Here is a 23,062-nt window from a genome sequence, read left to right as displayed (position 1 = left end):
GTAGGTGGAAATAGGAAGTGGGACAGGAAGTCCCACTCCTAATGAAGCCCCCACTCCCCCCCAAAAAAATGACGTGCCAAATGTGGCATGTAAGGGGGCGGGGGGTGCTTAAAGTGCTTTAAATTGTAAGCATATGAGCTTATGAGCCCTCTTGTTTTATATTGTGTTGTAACTGTACTGTCTCTCTTTATATTGTAAATTGCTGCGTAAACTGTTTTCGTCGCTATATAAACCTTGTTTAACCACTTAAGGACCACTTAACACTGATATACGTCGGCAGAATGGCACGGCTGGGCACAATCACGTACCTGTACGTGATTGTATAATGCCCAGCCATGGGTCGCGGGCGCGCGCCCGCGACCCGGTCCGGAGATCCGTGACCACAGCCGCGGGACTCGCGGATCCGATCGCCGCTGGAGTCCCGCGATCGGTCCCCGGAGCTCAAGAACGGGGAGAGCTGTATGTAAACACAGCTTCCCCGTTCTTCACTGTGGCACTGTCATCGATCGTGTGTTCCCTTTTATAGGGAAACACAATCGATGACGCCACACCCCCTACAGTTAGAAACACAAATGAGGTCATACATAACCCCTTCACCGCCCCCTTGTGGTTAACTCCAAAACTGCAATTGTAATTTTCACAATAAACAATGCATTTTTTGCAAAATGACAATGGTCCCAAAAATGTGTTAAAATTGTCCGAAGTGTCCACCATGATGTCGCAGTCACAAAAAAAAATCGCTGATCGCCGCCATTAGTAGTAAACAAAAAAAAAATTTATAAAAATGCAATAAAACTATGCCCTATTTTGTAAACGCTATAAATTTTGCGCAAACCAATCGATAAACGCTTATTGCAATTTTTTTACCAAAAATAGGTAGAAGAATACGTATCGGCCTAAACTGAGGAAAAAAATCGTTTTTTTATATATTTTTCGGGGATATTTATTATAGCAACAAGTAAAAAATATTGCATTTTTTTTCAAAATTGTCGCTCTATTTTTGTTTATAGCGCAAAAAAATAAAAACCGCAGACGTGATCAAATACCACCAAAAGAAAGCTCTATTTGTGGGAAAAAAAGGATGCCAATTTTGTTTGGGAGCCACGTCGCACGACCACGCAATTGTCAGTTAAAGCGACGCAGTGCCGAATCGCAAAAAAGGGGCCTGGTCCTTTAGCTGCATTTTGGTCCGGGTCTTAAGTGGATAATAATAATAATTTAGCGGAAAACAAAATCTTTCTTCCTAAACAAATAAAGTACAATTTAGGTGAATGCAATCATTTTAATATTTTATTTTTGGCAGTAGTAAATCACACTGGTAAGTAAAAATTATAACTTAGATGGAATTCTTCTTCGGACACTGCCAGTGATATTTCCATAGGGCTTGTCTGAGGGAAGCAAGATCTGTTTAAAAAATACGATATAAATGATTAATTTTTTCTGTGAAAATATATTAAAATATAGAACAGCAAAAGCCTGAAAGCTACATCAAGAAAATATAATTCAGATAAATGTTACCCTTCTAACCACAAGAGTATTGGGATTTCAGATCATTTACCTCATCCTTGTTGACTAGGCCAAATTTCTCCATGTCAATATTAAAATAATGCTTGTTTGGTAAAATAACTTCAATCTCTTCAATCTAAAAAAAAATGATACTACTGTGAGTGTCAACCATGTACAAGTGAGGATAAATACAAATAATAGGTATGGCTACTTGAGCTATATGGGTTCTGTTTCCCCTTTGTCTTTTTCTTTACAATTCTATTAATTGCATTAAAAAAGCAGAAGTAACGGCCACGAGGTGATTTATATCAAAAGAGGAACCATTGGTGTTATGTTCACTGTAAACAGGATAACAGATTAACCACTTAAAGCGGTGGTTCACCCTTAATAACAACAATCTACCATTAAATCAAGCATAGTAGCGCGAGCTACAGTACGCCTTTATTTATTTTTTTGGCGCCGTACTCACTGTTTAATGGCATAGTGAAGTTTCAGAATCCCCGTGGGGAATGGGCGTTCGTATGAAGAGGGAAGATGATTGACGGCCGGCTTCCCGAAAATAGCCGGAGTAGGTCTCGGCTCTTCGCGCACAGACTAGGCGCAGGCGCTGTGAAGAGCCAAGTCCTATTTCGGCTATTTCCGGAGAAGCGTGACGCGCCAGAGCCAGCCATCAATCATCTTTCCTATGCATAGGAACGCCCATTCCCCGAGTGGAGTCTGAAACCACTACGGGATTAAACTGTGAGTACGGGGCCAAAAAAAAAAATAAAGGCATACTGTAGCTCGCGCTACTATGCTTGATTTAATGCTAGAATTTTTTTTTTTTTTTTAGGGTGAACCCCCTCTTTAAGTACCAGCTTGTAATACCACTTCATTACCAGGCCATGTATCCGTTTTCAGTGCTGTGATAGTTTGACTGACAATTATTCCATTATGCAAAGCTGTACACAAATTAAGTTTATTTTTTGAGACAGAAAAGCTTTGTTATCGATTTTTTTTATTATATCCACTTGCCAACCACCTCACGTAGGGTTACGGCCAGGGCTGCCATCAGGAATTATGGGGCCCCTTACACAGCTTCAGGCATGGGCCCCCTGGAGCAGAGAACCGGGGGGGGGTGCTGTTGCCTCAAATTGAGAAGCGGGGGGGCCGTGAATTGAGAAGCGGGGGGGGCGTGAATTGAGAAGCGGGGGGGCACGAATTGAGAAGCAGGGGGTGCTGCCGCAAATTGAAGTCGGGGGGCTTTGGGTGCTGACGGAAAAAATAAGAAAAGGGGGGGTGGGTTACCCTAGGGACCTCTGGGTCCCTTACAAAAATAAAAGAAAGAAAAAATATATATATAAAAAAAAGGGGGGGGTAGCCATCTGGGGCCCTGGGGACTTCTGGGCCATTTAATAAAATATATATATATATATATATATATATATATATATATATATATAACTATTTTTTAATTTTTTTATAAAAAAAAAAAGGGGGGGGGTTGCCATCCGGGCCCCTTACAGGTGTACTGCCTGTACCCCCCTGATGGGGGCCCTGGTTACGGCGGCAGAGTGTCACCTGCACTTCCGGGTAGAGTGTGATTAGACACAGCACAAGCCAGTGAGTCTTGTCAGTGGGGATGTGCTGGATTTTGTTTGGGGAAGAAAATCCTGCACGTCCCTTAACCACTTCAGCCCTGGAAGATTTGGCTGCCCAATGACCGGGCTATTTTTTTGATGCAGGACTGCATCACTTTAACTGACATTTGCGCGGTCGTGCGATGTTGTACCCAAACAAAATTGAAGTCCTTTTTTCCCCCACAAATAGAGCTTTCTTTTGGTGGTATTTGATCAGCTCTGCGGTTTTTATTTTTTGCGCTATAAACAAAAAAAGAGCGCCAATTTTGAAAAAGACACAATTAGGGGGATTCACAGAGAGTTAGGCCGGCGTATCAGTAGATACGCCGATCTAACTCGGAATCTACGCCGACGCAAATGTAAGCGTATTCTGGAAACCAGATACGCTTAAATTAGGCTCAGATACAAGCGGCGTAAGTGTCGTATCCTAAAGTGTACTTTTTAGGCTGACCGCTAGGTGGCGCTTCCATTGCGGTCGGCCTAGAATATGTAAATGAGTAGATACGCCGATTCATGAACGTACGCTTGCCCGACGCAGTAAAGATACGCCGTTTACGTAACGCACTTTCAGGCCTAAAGTTATTCCATCAAATAGCTGGAATAGTATGGCCATCGTTCCCGCGTCGAAATTTGAAAATTTGAAAATTTTCCGTCGTTTGCGTAAGTCGTCCGTAGATAGGGCTGGACGTAATTTACGTCCACGTCGAAACCAATACGAACGTGCGGCGTACTTTGCCGCAATGCACACTGGGATATGTACACGGAATGCGCATGCGCCGTTCGTAAAATACGTCAATCACGTCAGGTCACCCCCCATTAACATAAAACACGCCCCCTCAGCCGAATTTGAATTAGGCACGCTTACGCCCGCCCGATTTACGCTACGCGTTTTTTTTTTTACTAGTAATGGCGGTGATCTGCGATTTTTTGCGGCATTGCGATGTTGTGGCGGACAGGTCGAACACTTTTGGGACCAGGGACAATTACAGAGCGATCAGTGCTATAAATATGCACTGATTACTATGTAAATGTCACTGGCAGGGAATGGGGTTAACACTAGGGGGCGATCAAGGGGTTAACTGTGTTCCCTATTGTGTGTTCTAACTGTGGGGGGAAGGGAACCATTTTTTTTACTTATGGACAGATGAGAATACCTCTGGAATCCGGCTGAGACCCAACATTTGGATTTCATAAAGAGTCTTCTGGACGGATGGAGAGTACTCTCCTTTGTCATATGGTCCCGCAAATGTATCCATGATTATGTCCTTCATAATTTGCCTAAAGAAAAAAACATCACACGATTCATAAGCAAATTGCATTAATTACGTTGGTCATGTGATCTTTGTTGAAGTGGAGAATCTGAGATTGAAGTGGTTGATCCTCCCCTTTAGCAAAGATCATGTAATGATGTGGCATAGAATTTTGGCCATAAAACCTGCACTGAAAGGAACCCGGAGCAGTATTTTCTCCAAGAAGGAGAAATGTTTCAGCTGCGCTGTTAGCATAGGCGTGCGCACAGGGGGCCAGATTCTTGTACATCCGCGTATCTTCGCGCGGGCATAACGTATCTGATTTACGTTACGCCTCCGCAACTTACACAGGCAAGTGCTGTATTCTCAAAGCACTTGCTCCGTAAGTTGCGGCGGCGTAGCGTAAATCGGCCGGCGTAAGCCCGCCTAATTCAAATTTGGATCAGGGGGGCGTGTATTATGTAAATGGACTGTGACCCGACGTGATTGACGTTTTTCCCAAAACGGCGCATGCGCCGTCCGTGGAATTTCACAGTGTGCATTGCTCCAAAGTACGCCACAAGGACGTCATTGGTTTCGACGTGAACGTAAATGACGTCCAGCCCCATTCACGGACGACTTACGCAAACGACATAACTTTTTCAAATTTCGACGCGGGAACGACGGCCATACTTAACATTGTTACTCCGCACTTATGCCACCATATAGCAGGGGCAACTATACGCCGCGACAAGCCTAACGTAAACGGCGTCGGCCGGGCGTACGTTCGGGAATTCGCGTATCTAGCTAATTTGCATACTCGACGCGGAATTAGACGGAAGCGCCACCTAGCGGCCAGTGTCAATATGCAGTTACGATCCGACGGTGTAACACAGTTACGCCAGTCGGATCTACGGGAAATCTATGCGTAACTGATTCTAAGAATCAGGCGCATAGATACGACCGCGCAACGCAGGGATACGACGGAGTATCTGGAGATACGCTGTCGTATCTCTTCTGAGAATCTGGGCCAGGGTGTGCAAGGTGTGCCTGGGAACACCCTAATCACCCCCTGTGGAGCATAATCCCCCTGTTTAGACCCCTAATATTTCACCAACGCCCCCTAATGGGGCACTTACATTTTTTGTAAACATTTTTGAAAATAAATAATAAAAATGAAAAAATGCTGTGCCCACTGACACCAATCTCTGCTCTACTGACACAGTCAGTATATATGTGTGTGTATATATATATATATATATATATATATATATATATATATATACACACACACATGCATATGTGTTTGATCTTTGGGGTGCACACCCTAATGCAATAGGCTGCGCACACCAATGGCTTTTAGCCGTTATTTACCAAGCCCAGCAGCATCTCAGTTACTTATTACATTCATAGACACAAACTCCTACACATACAGTGGCAAGAAAAAGTATGTGAACCACTAGGCCTTAACTGTTTTTTGGCAAAAAATTGGATCTGATCCTAATCTAATTCATAACAATACATAAACAAAATGTGGTTTATTTAATAAAGAGTATAAAATCAGGCTCACTTCTGCAAAGAAACCTATCAGCTTCCAGGTTTTATTGCCAAAGCTTAACCACTTAAGCCCCGGACCATATTGCTGCCTAAAGACCCAAGGGGTTTTTACAGTTCGGGACTGCGTCGCTTTAACAGACAATTGCGCGGTCGTGTGACGTGGCTCCTAAACAAAATTGGCGTCCTTTTTTCCCCACAAATAGAGCTTTCTTTTGGTGGTATTTGATCACCTCTGCGGTTTTTATTTTTTGCGCTATAAACAAAAATAGAGCGACAATTTTGAAAAAAATGCAATATTTTTTACTTTTTGCTGTAATAAATAGCCCCCAAAAACATATATAATTTTTTTTTCCTCAGTTTAGGCCGATACGTATTCTTCTACCTATTTTTGGTAAAAAAAAAAACGCAATAATCGTTTATCGGTTGGTTTGCGCAAAATTTATAGCGTTTACAAAATAGGGGATAGTTTTTTTGCATTTTTATTTTTTTTATTTTTTTTTACTACTAATGGCGGCGATCAGTGTTTTTTTTCGTGACTGCGACATTATGGCACTTCGGACAATTTTGACACATTTTTGGGACAATTGTCATTTTCACAGCAAAAAATGCATTTAAATTGCATTCTTTATTGTGAAAATGACAGTTGCAGTTTGGGAGTTAAACACAGGGGGCGCTGTAGGATTTAGGGATCACTGTGTATGTGTTTACTAGTGTAGGAGGGTGTGGCTGTAGGAATGACATCATCGATCGAGTCTTCCCTATATAAGGGATCACTCGATCGATGCGCCGCCATAGTGAAGCACGGGGAAGCCGTGTTTACACGCGGCTCTCCCCGTTCTTCAGCTCCGGGGAGCGATCGCGACGGAGCGGCTAAAAACAAAATAGCCGCGCCGTCGTCCCGGATCGCTCCCCAAGCGGACTCGACCTCCGCATGTACCGGGGGGGTCCCGATTGGACCCCCCACCCACGTCTAGCAGAGGACGTACAGGTACGTACATGTGCCTGTCCGTGCCATTCTGCTGACGTATATGTACATGAGGAGGTCGGGAAGTGGTTAATTGAACAAGCTAAGGTTAGAAGCTGATTGGCTACCATGCACAGCCGCACCAGATTCTGCATGCACCAGTTTTAGTAAATCTACCCCACTGTGCTTAAGCTGATAACACAAACAATTCTAACTGCTCATGTCTTTATTGAACACACACAAAAAACATTCACAGAGCTGGAGGAAAAAGTATGAATAAGCCCCCGAAGAGGGCGAAATGCGTCTGATCAGTGCTCTACAAATGGAGAACAGGAGCTGAAGACATCTTTTACCCATCTCATTCACATTTATGCGACAGGATATCTGTGAGTCAGTGGCGAATGGTGTTTTTTTCTTTTGGGGGTTGCCCCCGGTCCGTCCGGCCAGCGGAAACCCAGCCCCCCTCCAGGAGGATGGTCGGGACATCAAACCCGCACTTACCCAATCTAGGAAGCAGGCAGGGGTCAGCTTTCTTCCTTCCTCTTTCTGTGGATCATGGTGGCTTACGCCATGCATCTCCCTCCTCCTCCTAGGCATCCAATAGGATCGCCTGTCCTTTCAGCCAAACAGGAAACGGGTATCAGACCCACGCTTTCTAATTGGCAGAGAGGTGATTCAGTGTTAGAATAACGAATGTTCATTCGCTATTCTAACACACCTGGGTGGGCTCCGAGCCAGGGGCGGACTGACCATTGAGTCACTCGCCCGAGGACCCCATGCCACTAGGGGGCCCTATCAGGGTTGCCAGGCTCAGTAAAACCAGGGACAGTATGTAAAAATCTGTGTTTTTTTTTACATCTGTCCCTGATATGTCCAAAACCGACATGCTTTTGATGTGAAATTCCAGAGATTTTAGTTGCCCCGCCTCTGCACTGCCTCCTGGCGTGGTGGCCATCTGTAAGCCCGGGGGCCCCATAATCTTCTATTGCCCGGGGGCCCCACGAGTTGTCAGTCCACCCCTGCTCCGAGTGCAATGTTCTGCGTCTGGAGCCCACTCCATTTTGAATCCTATTGGAGCCTCAGGCTCTAATAAAGTGCTTCCAAAAAATAAATTAAAAAAAACTGCCGCTGTAATTGATGTGTCTGGCATCCTGAAAGGGGTCGAATGCATGAATAGGGGGTGGCAGCGGCAACGGAAAGGGGAGGAGGTGCCCATGCGCCCTTAATGGATGGGCTGCGCCTGGTATGAGTGCGGACAGCCACCATTTTTTTTAAGTCTACTGGAGCCTAACAAGCCAATTCTGTCTGTCTTGCATCAGTCTTTACACATGCTGATCCAACAGACACAGGTTTGGAGGGGCATTTGAGCAGTACTATTTTCATTGTTTTGGCCTGCGTTTTAAGATTGCTGTTTATAAGAAGCATGAGCTGATGGCTCACAAAAAGGAGCTATCTGAAGACATACAATCAGGAGTAGTTGATCTGCATAAGGTTGGAAAGGGGTACAAAGCAATCTCAGAGGGCCAGATTCAGAAAGATCCGCGGATCTTTCTGCTGGCGTAACGTATCTTATTTACGTTACGCCGGCGCAAGTTTTTCAGGCAAGTGCTTTATTCACAAAGCACTTGCCTGTAAAGTTGGGCCGGCGTAACGTAAATCCCCCGGCGGAATTCAAATTCCGCGGGTAGGGGGCGTGTAACATTTAAATCAGGCGTGTCCCTGCGCCGAACGAACTGCGCATGCGCCGGCCGCGACTGAATCCCAGTGCGCATGCTCCAAATTACGTCGGCAAATCGTCATGCTTTCGACGTGAACGTAAATTACGTCCATCCGTATTCGTGAACGACTTACGCAAACGACGTAAAAAATTCAAAACTCGGCGCGGGAACGACGGCCATACTTAACATTAGCTACGCCTCATATAGCAGGGGTAACTATACGCTGGAAAAAGCCGAACGCAAACGACGTAAAAAAAAAGCGCCGGGCAGTCGTTCGTTTCTGAATCGGCGTAACTCCTCATTTGCATATTCCTTGCGTAATAATACGGATGCGCCACCTAGCGGCCGGCCTGGAATTGCAGCCTAAGATCCGACGGTGTAAGTCACTTACACCTGGCGGATCTTAGGGAGATCTATGCGTAACCTGATTCTATGAATCAGGCGCATAGATACGACGGCCGGACTCAGACATACGACGGCGTATCTCTTTTCTGAATCTGGCCCAGAGGGCCAGATTCACAGAAGAGATACGACGGCGTATCTCTGATACGCCGTCGTATCTCTCAGAGTATCTATGCGACTGATTCATAGAATCAGTTACTCATAGATAGCCCTAAGATCCGAAAGCTGTGGTTTTTCTATAAATTTACATTTCTAAACCTCCTTTCTTCAAACCTCTGTAGGAAAAATTAAGGATTTGCTGTGTGCTGGTCATGTAAGGCCTCGTACACACGACCGAGTTTCTCGGCAAAAACCAGCAAGAAACTTGCTGTGATTTTTTTTTTGCTGAGGAAACTGTTGAGGAACCCGTCGAGCCAAAAAGAGAGCATGTCTTATTTTTCCTCGACGGGAATGGAGAAACTTGCCTTGTCGAGTTCCTCGACAGCCTAACAAGGAACTCGACGAGGAAAACACTGTGTTTCGCCCGTCGAGTTCCTCGGTCGTGTGTACAAGGCTTAAGTCTTTTTACGCACCATTTAGAATCAAAGTTAACCCCATGGTTGGTGTTGTATCTCCACTTGCAGTTGACCACAGTGGAGAAGCAGCGGTCTCTCGCGTCTTGGAGTGTTGTGAATTTATCCTTGAAAAAGCCTTCAAACCCGGACTGCGTTGTCTTCAAGACCCGAAGTTCTTTGATCCCAGAATGAATCACTGGCTGACCTACACACAAGTCGGACAAAAAACGAAGAAAAAGAACATAAAGACAAATCTGCTGTTAGTAATAACAATGGTATTAAGTATATTTCTGTATATACTGTATAGGGAGACGTGTGGCAGTTGAAGAGGACATGAATCACAAAAGACCCGCCTCTGACCCCTCCTCCAATGGGAGGGATTGGCAGTGACTTCCGAGCAGGGGTCAAGTCCTGGGGAAAAAAGTGTGGGAACTCCCACCCAAGATCCACTCCCACCAAAAAAAATGATACGCTCACATGCATAATTACTAAACCGAGTTATCGCGGGATTTAGAAAGAACTTTACGGAAGTTCTTTCTAAATCCCGCGATAACTCGCGGCAGACCTCCGCAATGTCTCCTGGGAACAATGACAAAAGCTCCCAGGAGACATTGCGGCATCGAGGAAGTGACGGAATACCCGCACACTCCCTGATGAATCCATATACAGGAAGCGGCCTGTAACATAAAGAATTACTAAGGTTCGCCTGCCCCTGACAGTGACTCGAGCTGGGCATCACCACTTAGTGAAGGATTGGCTCGGGCGGCTCGGCTGCTCTAGTCCTGCAAAGGGAACTGCGTTCCTGCTGTGAAAAAAGTGCAGGAGCTCCGTTCCCACTCGTTCCCGCAGGACTTGCGCCCTGCTTCCGAGGCAGTGTCCTCAAAATTTTATCTGAGGGGTCAAGCATACACATTCAAACTGGACATAATGGCACATGTCGTCCCAATGAAGTTAATATTTTGGCAATAGGTGTGAGCGTTCCCCATCAAGAAGTTCTGGGAAGCAAAGGAACAATAATCAATTTGTAATAGTTTTCATAATGTACAGTAAGGAATTGTTTACTTTAATGAAGTCTGCAAATTATTAGGAGGTTGTTATAAAAAAAAAAAAAAAAAATTGCCTTTCGTACTACTTTAACCACTTCCATACCAGGCACTTACGCACCTTCCCGCCCAAGCCAATTTTCAGCTTTCAGCACTGTCGCACTTTGAATGACAATTGCGCGGTCCTGCGACGTGGCTCCCAAACAAAATTGGCGTCCTTTTTTCCCCACAAATAGAGATTTCTTTTGGTGGTATTTGATCACCTCTGCCATTTTTTTTTTTTGCGCAACAACTAAAAAAAGACTGAAAATTTTGAAAAAAAATTACATTTTTATTTTTTTCTGTAATTTTTTTTGTAAATAAGTTTTCTCTTTCAATTACGGGCACTGATATGGCGGCACTGATGGGCACTGATGAGATGGCACTGATGGACATCGATGAGGTAGTACTGACGGGCACAGATGAGGTGGCACTGATTGGTGGCGCTGGTATGCGGCACTGATGGGCACACATAGGCGGCACTGATGGGCACACATAGGCGGTACTGATGGGGACACATAGGCGGCACTGATGGGCACTCATGGGCGGCACTGATGGGCACTCATGGGCACTCATGGGCGGCACTGGACACTCATAGGCGGCACAGATGGGCACTCATGGGCAGCACTTATGGGTGGCACTGATGGATACTTATGGGTGGCACAGATGGGCACTGATAGGTGGGCACTGGGCATGGATGGGCACTGTGGGGTGGCACTGATGGACACTGGGGTGGCACTGATGGACACTTGGGGTGGCACTGATGGACATTGTGGGGCAGCACTGATCTACCCATGTTGCCAGTCAGTGCCCATTTGTGGGCACTGATTGGCATCTTTTTTTTTTTTTTTCCATGCTTTTATTTATTTTTTGGCCCACCCTGGTGGTCCAGGGTGGGCTTCCCTGGTGGTCCATGTGGCGATCCGAGGGGGGGCTGCGGTGATAAACAATCAGCACGAACCCCCCCTGTCAGGAGATCCCCCGATCGGCTCTCCTATACTCGTGTCTGTCAGACGCGAGTGGAGGAAGAGCCATCAACGGCTCTTCCTGTTTACATCGTGATCAGCCGTCATTGGACACGGCTGATCACGTGGTAAAGAGTCTCCGCCGGAGGCTCTTTACCGAGATCGGAGATGCAGGGTGTCAGACTGACACCCCGCATCACCGATCGCCGCGCTGCGCACCCCCACGGGCGCGCGCGGCATGAAATCCTGCAGGATGTCCATGGACGTCCTGTCAGGATTTCACAACCACTTCCCGGACGTAAATCGGCCATAGGCCGGGCAGGAAGTGGTTAAAGTGGATGTAAACCCACTCTCATCCTTTCTAAACTACTGCCATAGTGCTGATCTATAAGGATATAAATGCCTCCTGCATGTATCCTTACCTGTCAAATGTCTCCCCTCTGTCTGTTATAAGAACTGAAAAACTGCAGATTATATGGTTGGATCTGTTGTCTGGAGCTCGGTGGGTGAAGTTGTGAGGTCAGTAGACTCCCCACCCACCTCTACACTCCCCTTGTCAACATGGATTTTTTCCTGTGTATTCCTTACACTAAATTCTGCTATGATCACTAACATCCAGTCGAAATCCAGAAAAGTAACCACATGACTTCAGAAAAGGAGTGGGGGTGGGAATTAAAATATAATGCCTGTCTCCAAGCTAGTGCATGAGATATGTAGATAACCTGTCACTCACAACAAGGGGGCGGAACGGACTAAGGTTTTTCTCTGTAAGTCCGTTTTATTTCACAGAACAATAAAAGAGGATTGCTCAGAGCTGGATTAACTCTGTGTGGCAAGACTGGGCACAGACGATAGGAAATCTTATACTGTACATTGTGACATCAAAAAAGAAATACAAATTTCTTGGGTTTACATCCACTTTAATGTGGTTGTAAATTTCAAAAACATTTATTTGATATACAGCTAGAATATGTACCTGGATCTGGTTTTCCATAAGTCCCCTGTCATCATCTACATAACAGTAAATAGCCTGGGAGAGAGAGGGGCAGCACTAGGACCCAATCAGGTTCTAGCAGAAATCGCAGAGTGAACAAAGTTGGTGACTTATCAGTCTGTTGCTTTTCTTGCATTGTCCAAGCAACAGGTGGGGGTACAGAGGTGACACCAATGTAGTACTTATGAAGACCTTGCACCAAGTTAAATATACTTGACTTACACCTGGATTTGGAACCAAAAAGGTGACATCACAGTCCTTCCTGCAAAATTGAAGGCAAGACTCTAGAACAGAATCCTTGCAACTTATCACGAGATACATGATCCTCAGCATTCCCAGGATCTCAGCGGAAGGACTGTTACATCACTTTCACATAGGAACTTCTGGCAAAAGTAGATTTTGTAACTTTCCCAGCGGATGCTTCTTTAAAATGTGGAATGCAGCATTTTTACATTAGGTGGGCTGGGGGGCACTTTCTATATTTGGTGAGAGATCAGTTTAAATTCTTTAAAAGATAAAGTGACTACGCTTTCCTGGCTGGCCTGGCAGAGTTATTTGAATTACAAAAGTGAGCTGGACAGACCGACAAACTACAAATCCACTGACAGATAAAAACAATTCATATAAGTGGATTTTATTGTTTGCTTGATTTTTAAAATGGGTATGGCCAGTTCTGGACCAATCATCCAGTGCCCAGAGCAAAGATGCCAAATTGCACCCCCCTTCATTAAGCTTAGGAGGAGGGAGAGAGAGAGCACAGCCTGCACCTCCGCCTGGCTCTCCCCTCCTCTCCTTCCAGCGCTGGACTAACAGAAGTAGTGATGTAACTGTCTTACTCCTGTCAGCCTTGCGGCGCCCCCATCGCTACAGTACACACTGTGCCCAGGGCAGCTTTCCCTTCCTCCCACCCCCTGTCCGGGCCCTGGAGTGGAAACCATAATACTACTGCCTGTAAAAATTATGCCATTAAGGGGTACAGTAACTGTTAGGCCTCATGTACACAGGGCTTCTGTTTAGCCCCTCTGAACGCCTTTTCTCCTGGCAGGACAAAAGCTGCTTAAAAACGCGCCTAAAGCTGCGTATTGCAATATGTACACATGTTTAAGCGCGTCAAGTGTTTGAGCAATAATGGACTCCACTGCCCAGGATTGTAGTTTATTCTGCCTATTGGAATGCTCAAATGCTCAAACTTGCCTAAACGCTTCTGGCATTTAGGCGCATTTACACGTGTTTAGGTGTGTCTAGCATTTTTTTTGGTACTCTCCTGAGTGCTCTTGTGATCTTCTTTTTTTTTCATCCTGTAAAATGCTGTTCTTATAAAGACGCCTGTAAGTGCCCATGTGTTCATGGATACATGGGTCAACATAAAGGTGCCTTTACAGGCTAATAACCCTGGGCCAGATTCACAGAAGAGATACGACGGCGTATCTCCTGATACGCCGTCGTATCTCTGTGTTCCGGCCGTCCTAACTATGCGACTGATTCATAGAATCAGTTACGCATAGATAGCCATAAGATCCGACAAGTGTAATTGAATTACACCGTCGGATCTTAAGAATGCAATTCTAGGCCGGCCACCAGGTGGCGAGGCCATTGCGGTCGGCGTAGAATATGCAAATGACTAGTTACGGCGATTCCCGAACGTCCGCGCTGCCAGTCGATCTAACTTTACGTTGTTTCCGTCGAGTTACGCCGCGTAAAATTAGGGCTGAGCCCTAGGTGTTCTAAGCCATGTTAAGTATGGCCGTCATTCCCGCGTCAAAATTTAAAAAATCACGTCGTTTGCGTAAGTCATCCGTGAATGGCGCTGGATGCCATTTACGTTAACGTCTAAACAAATGACGTCCGTGCCACGTCATTTAGCGCAATGCACGTCAGGTAATTTACCAGACGGAGCATGCGCAGTACGTTTGGCGCGGGAACGCGCATAATTTAAATGGTGCCCGCCCCATTTGAATTAGGTGGCTTTGCGCCAAACGGATTTACGTTACACCGCCGCAAGTTTACAGGTAAGAGCTTTGTAAATCAGGAACTTACGCTGTAAACCTGCGGCGGTGTAACGTAAATGGGATATGTTACGCTGCCGTGGAGCAACGTAAATGTATCAGAATCTGGCCCCCTGTGTGCATGAGACAGCTGCAATATAATAATAGTCTGTGGCACTGATAAATATTCCCAATACTTCCCATACTTCTTTCTAAACACATGGTCTTCTGTATATCTACAGTGTAGAAGGCACAAGCGTGGTTATTATTTGTGTGATCAGGTGCTCCATTGCTGCAAGTTGTTCCAGTTCCTGGCCCTGTTACTCATTACCTCTGTACTTCTGACCCACATTCCCTATGATGGTCCCTGTGTGTTCTGTCCTCAGAGTTGTTTATTCTGATCTTTGCTGAATGAACACAATTTGGGTGGAAGGTATAAGCAGAATACGCACGGTTAGCCTGTAGAATTCTAAGTACAGCTTGGGGCAGAATGGCTGGATTGTATTAGATTTGGCTTGCAATTGTCCAAACCATAGGTTAATGCCCTATACAGTGGGAATTGCTTCAATTTGAGAGCTGGCAATTTGTGCCGAGGAAGGTTTTGATACATGCTATGCTTACCCTGACAGATGGGTTCTCTCACTGGGGCACCATCTGACATTTATCTATCTCTGCCCAGAGTACCCAGAGGAAGTTGTGGCTTAGCTTATACATCCTCAGGGTCATCCCCTAGAACAACCTTTCTCAACCAATGGTTGCACAGAATCCTAGGGTTCCTCCAGAAATTGCTAGGGTTTCTTGAGCAATGAGCAATGTCCACCTCGCAGACAAGTTACCAATGACATTAATGATCTAGCTATCCGTATAGAAGGGAATTCTTCCCAATTGCCACCAATGCAAGGGGCACTCTTCCCACTACCCACCATGGTATGGGTATATTCATTTTTGGCAGGGATTCTCTGAGACCTGAAAGTTCTTTCAAGGGTTCTTTTGAGTCAAAAAAGGTTGAGAAAGGCCGCCTTAGAAGCATCTCCAAGGCTTGTATGTGCTTTGTATCATCTATATACACTCACCAAACTGCGTTGGCCAGCCAAGAATTCTTCAACACATGGGCAGCTTGTTTCCCATGATGTAGCAGCCAAACTACCCCATGAAAGTTTCTAGAGCAAACCTGTAATTGGTTTCATCATTTATAGGATAAGAATGTTATCTACTGACTTATTGCCCTCAAACTCTTCCTGTCCTCCCAAAGCACCCCCCCCCCAACCTCCAGGTATTTTGATATCTCCAACTTGGAGCTTCGCCCATGCCTCTCCTGGGCACCTACGAGTAAGTGAATTCCCTGTTACTGTCTGGTGAGAGACTTTAATTGGACAGGTGCATTTCTAAGGAATTGAAAGGCACACTTACTAATCAATGCTATTACGTGAGCTAAACGTCAACATCTTCCACTTCAAAACTGGTCCCACTGTACTTGGAATACATTATGCAACAGCTATACAGTTATAAATCTCTTAGTGCCAGTTCACACAGGGGCAACACGACTTCCAGCGCGACTTTGTGAGACGACTTCAGCGTGACTTGGAGCAACTTACAACGCGACTTCAAGTTGCCTCTAGGACAGGCGATTTTGCCAGTGGCCAATCAAACAATAATCAGCTCTGTGGGAGGGAGGGGTTGGCCTGAGAAAACTGTTTTCTCTTCCTGTAAAGTTGCTTCAGTTAAGACACTGACCTGACTTTGGAAGCAACTTCCATTGAAGTAGTACAGGAACTTTTTCTGAAGTCGGAGCGACTTCAGTAGTGTACATTAAGACGGCTCTCATTCACTTCAATGGAATTTCTCATGTCGCGCGACTTGGGTCGCTTTAGTGTGAACCGGCACTTACTGACTGCTTGTAATTGGTGAGGTTTTCTTGTACAAAAACAAATGCCTCTGCAGTGCTGATTACAGACAGCCTAGTCCGATACTTACCTTAGAGAGGAAGTAAAGCCAGGACGATTTTTATATATATATATATATATATATATATATATATATATATATATATATATATATACTGCTAAGTATTGCAAATTAAAACACTTATAAATCGGCCAAAACCGAGGTTAGGAAATACCTTTTTTATCTTATTTCGATTATCTTCTCTTCCGGGTATTGGCTGCGCCATTTCTACTGCTGTTTCTTGCATCAATTCAGGATTTAATTTCCGCCCTTACTATGATTGCCTTTACAAATCTTGCGAATTCGCCGTAGCGTCAAAACCAGGCCTCTAGCTCGATTGCCATTACTACGGCAACAGAGCGAAACCATAGCTGAAGGCAAATCAAAGGGGGAGAAGCAGGAAGGAGATGATGCAACATCGCGAAATGCGAATGCAAACCAAACAGTCCAGCAAAATTAGGGTTAGGACAGAGCATATAACTAGAACCAGATCATCCAAAAAGCAAAATTCAGGTTTTCTGATGGGTACCCCTGAGGCCCCGTACACACGACCAAGGAACTCGACGTGCCAAACACATCGAGTTCCTCGTCGAGTTCAGTGTGGAAGCCGCCGAGGAGCTCGGCGGGCCGACTTTCCTCATTGAACAACGAGGAAATGGAGAACATGTTCTCTTTTCGGCCCCGACGAGTTCCTCGACGGGTTCCTCGCTGAAAAGTGTACACACGACCGAGTTTCTCGGCAGAATCCAGCTCCGACCGAGTTTCTGGCTGAATTCTGCCGAGAAACTCGGTCGTGTGTACGGGGCCTGAAAGTAGCTTTGGAGACATGAATGATGTACTCTGTAAAATACTGCAGACGTTTTACCTTTATCAAAGCATAAAACAGATAAAAACTGAAATAGCCACTTTTTGAGCAGAAAGACACAGAATTACAATGCTTTTAATCACCCACTTAGAACTCAAAAAGAAGAAGATGTGCTTGGAGATGTCGGTTCTAAGGTGCGTGTGTATGTACAATGTAATATGAATCATTCTATTGTCATTGATTGTGTACTGCAATACAAAATAATTACATTTTACAGCAAGGTACATCAAAATAATTTCTTAAATAAGCTTACCTCCGCGCTTTTGTTCCACTTCGCAAAAATGAACACCTTCTGATGAATAGATAAATGCGTGAACATGCTGCATCCCATCCTACAACACAGCAGAGACAAGTCATGTTTTATGTGACAAGCGTCGGCTCTAAGGTTGTGTATAATGATGAGGTTGGAGAAACACAAGGAAGGATACTTATCAAGCAAATAAGTTATAGCAGGATATATCAGGGGGTAGGCAACCTTGGAGAGGTAGAGATCTACCTGAACAACATTAAGAAGGTCAAAGATCACCAGGGTTCGGTGCCTTTTCTAAAAAAAAAAAAAAAAAACCCAACTAACAAGGCCTAACTAAAAACAGTAAGGACAACTTAGAAAAAAATAATAGAACAAATGTCACTGTAAAAATATAAACTCAGCCAACCTTAAAATTGGACAGTAGAACAGAGGACAGTGTCATAGCAGTGGACGATGTCAGTAGTTCTTGTTTTTATAAATTTTTACAATATTCTTAATACAATTTTAATTTTTTAGGAGGGGGGGCTTTAGTGAAAGGAGAGCACATCGGGGGGGGGGGGGGGGGGGGGGGGGGGTGTACGGGGGAAGGCAGCAGAAAAGAGAGGAACAAGGAAAGAAAGGGCAGCGTGGGAGGCATTTGGATTTTCCTCCTGCAGTAGCTGAATGCTGGTGGGGGGAGGGAGGGAGGAGAAGCTGGCTTTCAGCTGCTGCAAGAGGAAAATACAGGGGATCATTGGAAAACAGCATTTTAAAATCTGAATACCCAGCAAGCGGCTGGGGATTCAGTCCTGTCCTGAGCTGTGCTGCCATTGAGGATGACAGTGGTGGAGGAGGGCAGAGGTGGGGGAGGACAGGCACCTAAGTGGTGGGGGTTGGCAAAGCAGGGACCTGTTCATGATTTACACGTCACCTACCTGCGGTTGACAGGTAGATTGTGATCGGCAGGTTGCCGCTCACAGGCTATATGCACATGGGCTATTTGGCCTTTCACTGTTAAATCCTGGTATTTTCAGGCACCTTGTGTCACAGTTGCAGCGTCCATCCTGCTGCCAGCACCATGCAGGGCTGGACTGGGACAAAATTCGGCCTGGACTTTCATCTAGACCGGCCCACTTTATTCAATAAAATTGCTGCCCCCACCCCGAAAAATCACGCCCACCAAAAGGCCCTACATTCCATTTTTGTATATCATGAGAGGGTGAGAGAGAGGGGAATGAGAGAGAGAGAGAGGGGGAGGGTTTGAGGGAGAGGGGGTGAGTGTAAGAAAAAAAGAGAGTGAGTGTAAAAGAGAGGGGGGTGAGTTGGTAGGACCCCTTTTTACACTGAGGCCGTTTTTTAGGCGCTTGTAAAGCGACTGAAAAAACACTTCTGCTGCAGTCCCAGTGTGAAAGCCAGAGTGCTTTTCACACTGGGGGCCACTGCCAGGGCATTTAAAAAAAGTCCTCCAAGCAGAACATCTCTGTTTTAAAACAACGGCCCACTGAGCCATCGGCCCACCGGAAACTCCCTGTAGTCCCCCTATGCGCAGTCCATCCCTGGCACCTTGTCATATCTTTGAAAGGCTGAAATACGTGGTGGCTTGATGCTTGTGCTGAGTGGTACCTCGTGATCCGGGAATATGAGTTCTGCGACGAATACTCCCGAATGCAGAATTTCCTGCGTTCGAAGCATAGATCCCTGAACCCAAATGGCTCCAAAAAGGTGAGTACAGATTGGTATGGCATCCAGGTCACTGCAGATTTTTAGCCTTTCAATAGATTTTGACAAGCTGCTGATAGCTGGGCTGTGGACCCTGCAACTGTGCCACGAGGTGCCCCCGAAAATTCTGGATTGCTACCCTTCGTGTAGGTCGAGAACAGGCTTTATTGGAGAACCCAACTATAGGGACCTACAGTGAGGAAAATGGAAGTGTTTGGCAGCCATCCTATGGTAAGGCTGGACTTCCACTGTGCAGAATTATTAATGTCAGGACTGAAATTGAGGAGGTGAAGAATGCGTCAACCAAAGAATCTTTTATTAGGCATCTGCTGATTAGCAGGTGTAGTTAGCTGGCTCTGTTCCCAATCTAGTGTACCTCCAAAGGAGCTTCAACTAAACTGAGAATCCCCACACTCCACAGCAAGTCACACCTAATTTGCACAGGCATTCTCGGGACAGAGAACAGTCCGCGACTTTTTTTTTTGTTATTTATTGAGGGTAAAACTTGGATAGGATGTGAGGTTATGGGATGCCCATTGACTTCAACAACAAACTTCAGGGACAACACTTCCTATATACATTCTCTATGTACAACTCCTCTTCCTCCAGCACACACTTGCTTGAAGACATCAGCTGGATCACTCGTGAAGATCTGACGTTCACTCAGTCAGATTAAAGACAATAGCCTCAGGCTTATGCCCCTGTACACACGATCGGAATTTCCGATGGGATAAAATCCGATGGAATTTTCCGTCAGAATTCCGTTCAAGCTGTCTTGCATACACACTGTCAGACCAAATTCCGATCGTCCAAAACGCGGTGATGTAAAACACTACGACGAGCCGAAAAAAGTTCACTGCTTCCGAGTATGCGTCGACTTGATTCTGAGCATGCGTTGTTTTTTCTACGTCGAAGTTCCACGCAGACGATCGGAATTTCCATTGGAAAAAAATAAAACATGTTCTATTTCTAAACTCCGACGAAAAAAGTCCGATGGGGCCCACACACGGTCGGAATATCCGATGAAAAAATTCCGTCTGACTTTTTTCATCGGAAATTCCGATCGTGTGTACAGGGCATAAGAGCTAAAGTAAATTTTCCTATACCAACAGCTCTACACTAACCACCTAGCACACTAGAGGGTGCTGCACCAATATATTCTGGTATAGGGATAGGAGTAACTTGCACAGCAACACACAGCCAATCACGAGCCCCTTTTCATGCTACAGTAAAAATCATTGAAAGGCAGATTGTATGGACAATCCATAATGCTAGATGTGGTTCTCAGGCCTAAAGAATGTGAGTGAATGAATGAGTAACTTGTATAGCGCTACAAACGCCAACTAAATCGCCTCAAGGCGCTTTTGCAGCCAGTGTCCGTCTGTGTCTTCAGAAGAGATGGGTCTTAAGCTTCTTCCTGAAGGCCAGATGGTTTTCTTCCATGTGGATGTCCGCCGGTAGAGCGATCCATAGTGGGGGTCCTTGGACTGCGAATCTTCATTCGCCTTTTGATTTGTAGCGGGTCTTGGCAATGTGGAGGAGCTTCTAGTTAGTTGACCGGAGGGGGTGACTTGGGGTGTAGTGCTTTGTTAGTGACCAAAAATGGTGGAGTGTCTCCACATTACAGGTGAGTGTGTACCCCATCTTGTCCCTGAGCAGGAGGCTAATGGATGGGGTCCTTGGCCAACATGGCTGTTGCTTTTGGCAAATCGGGGTGTTGATTGTATACGATGCAAAAAAACAATATAAAAAGGTGCAAATAGCAGTGCTTTAGCAAACTAAATGTCATCCAGTTAGGGTTTACTGTAAATTATGACACATCCCTATTCCTATCCCATTCAGTTTCTTTCTTTGGTAACTAAGGCCCGGATTCATAAAGGAGTTACGACGGCGTATCTCCAGATACGCCGTCGTAACTCTGAGTGTGAGGCGTCGCATCTCCGCGCCTTAATTCATAGATTCAGATACGCCTCACAGTTGCCTAGATACGAGCGGCGTAAGTCTCTTACGCCGTCGTATCTTAGGGTGCATATTTCCGCTGGCCGCTAGGGGCGCTTCCATATATTTCCGCGTAGAATATGCAAATTAGCTAGATACGCCGATTCACGAATGTACGTGTGCCCGGTGTATCAAGATACGTCGTTTACGTAAGGCGTCGGACCGGCGTAAAGTTACCCCTTATAAAGCAGAGGTAAGTCATGTTAGGTATGGACGTCCGAACAGCGTCGTATTTTACGTCGTTTGCGTAAGTCGTCCGTGAATGGGGCTGGGCGTAGGTTACGTTCACGTCGCCTAAGCATTGAGCGGGCGTAATTTACTTTGAAAATTCGACGTGATACTGAGCATGCGCGCGCATGCGCCGTTCGATAAGAGAGTCATTTACGTGGGGTCACGAAACATTTACATACAACACGCCCCCTACCAGCCTAGTTTGAATTAGGCGGGCTTACGCCGTGTCAGATACACAACGCCCCCGTAACTTAGAGCGCAAGTTGTTTCTGAATACGGGACCTGCCGTTCTAAGTTACGGCGGCGTAGTGTATCTGAGATACGCTACGCCCGCCTAAAGATAGGCGCTTCTTTGAGAATCCGGGCCTAAATGTCTAAACATCTAAGTGCTGACAACCCTTCCTTCTACAACGTACTTTATTACTGAATTCATGTTACTTCCTGATTTGACCAAATTTTAATCAAACTCGGATTTGCTCAGTAAAACATTCATAGAGAGAACGTGAGCGTTTCCTGCCTTCTCCACAAATTAATGAGCAGCTCTGTGGTTTATAAATGTGCCGCTGTTTTTTTTTTTTCCTTCAAGCTGCAGCATAGCCAAAATTTGGATTTAAATCTACACTTTTACTTTGATCACTAAAGGGGTCCATTAAAAACAGTGGACTTGTTACTTGGCTTTAAAAAACAATAAAGGCCTCCACACATTTATAAATCCCAGCAATATTCTGTACAAATACATGTTGGCTGGCTTATGGAAACCAAAACTGGTAGAGCCCAATAGAAACTAAATAAAGCTGAGACAAAAAAAAAAAAAAAGCCAGGAGTTGAGTCGAGTCACATGACCTGTCAAATCACATGACTGTCTCTCCTCCAATCACAAAGGTCTCTCTGTTGCATCAACTTCTTCAGAGAGGCCTGCATTTTGTAAATTGAGTATATCAATATCCACGTTCTAAAACAAAATGGCACTCGTACGCACAAAGTCTGAGCATACAGCATAGCTCCCAACTGTCGATGATTTGGAGGAACTGTCCCTGATCTGGAGCAATGTCCCTCTTTCCTCCTCATTTGTCCCTCATTTTGGTCTAATCTATATAGTTGTATATACAATTGCACTATTTATCTTTCAAAAAAGTGTTCCCAGTGCTAAACCTATCATCCAATTTCTAAATTGCTGCATTTGTAAATTTCAAAAACCAATAAAAGGAATAGTAGCGGTAAAAAAAAGCCCTTGTGGGTTTAACTAATCTTTAATTTTTGGTAAATTCTCCTTTAAGGGAGCGTGACAAGGGGCGTGTCCTATGCCTACATACTTTTGCTAGTAGGTGTCCCTCATTCCCATCTCAAAAAGTTGGGAGGTATGATACAGTGAACCTTACTTTGTTGGACTAAGCTGAAACCATTATATAATACAATTGCTAGTTAAAGTGGAGTATGTAAATGGTGCCCACATCCCTAAATGAGTCCCTTAAGTGGGATTGTACTGAGCATGTCATGCCTG

The 23,062-nt window shown here is 45.2% G+C and overlaps 1 protein-coding gene across 2 annotated transcripts in view; it reads right to left on the bottom strand.

Moving 5' to 3' along the window:
- Positions 1 to 1,268: 1,268 nt before the first annotated feature.
- The window catches only part of LOC120945980 (uricase-like), a 27,067-nt gene continuing 5,273 nt past the window's right edge, over positions 1,269 to 23,062 (bottom strand). For both annotated transcript variants that reach the window (XM_040360588.1, XM_040360587.1), the window contains 5 exons: positions 17,638 to 17,716; positions 9,568 to 9,754; positions 4,280 to 4,403; positions 1,559 to 1,642; positions 1,269 to 1,404 (listed from right to left, as the gene is read on the bottom strand). In XM_040360588.1, coding sequence (XP_040216522.1) covers positions 1,330 to 1,404; positions 1,559 to 1,642; positions 4,280 to 4,403; positions 9,568 to 9,754; positions 17,638 to 17,716 — 549 coding nt within the window. In that variant the 3' untranslated portion in view covers positions 1,269 to 1,329. The remainder of the gene's footprint in view (positions 1,405 to 1,558; positions 1,643 to 4,279; positions 4,404 to 9,567; positions 9,755 to 17,637; positions 17,717 to 23,062) is intronic.

The sequence above is a fragment of the Rana temporaria genome, chromosome 7 (genome assembly GCF_905171775.1).
Source record: "Rana temporaria chromosome 7, aRanTem1.1, whole genome shotgun sequence".
Lineage (NCBI taxonomy): Eukaryota > Metazoa > Chordata > Amphibia > Anura > Ranidae > Rana > Rana temporaria.
The sequence above is the reverse complement of the archived record's forward strand: the minus strand, read 5'-3'. Positions and strand labels throughout refer to the sequence as shown.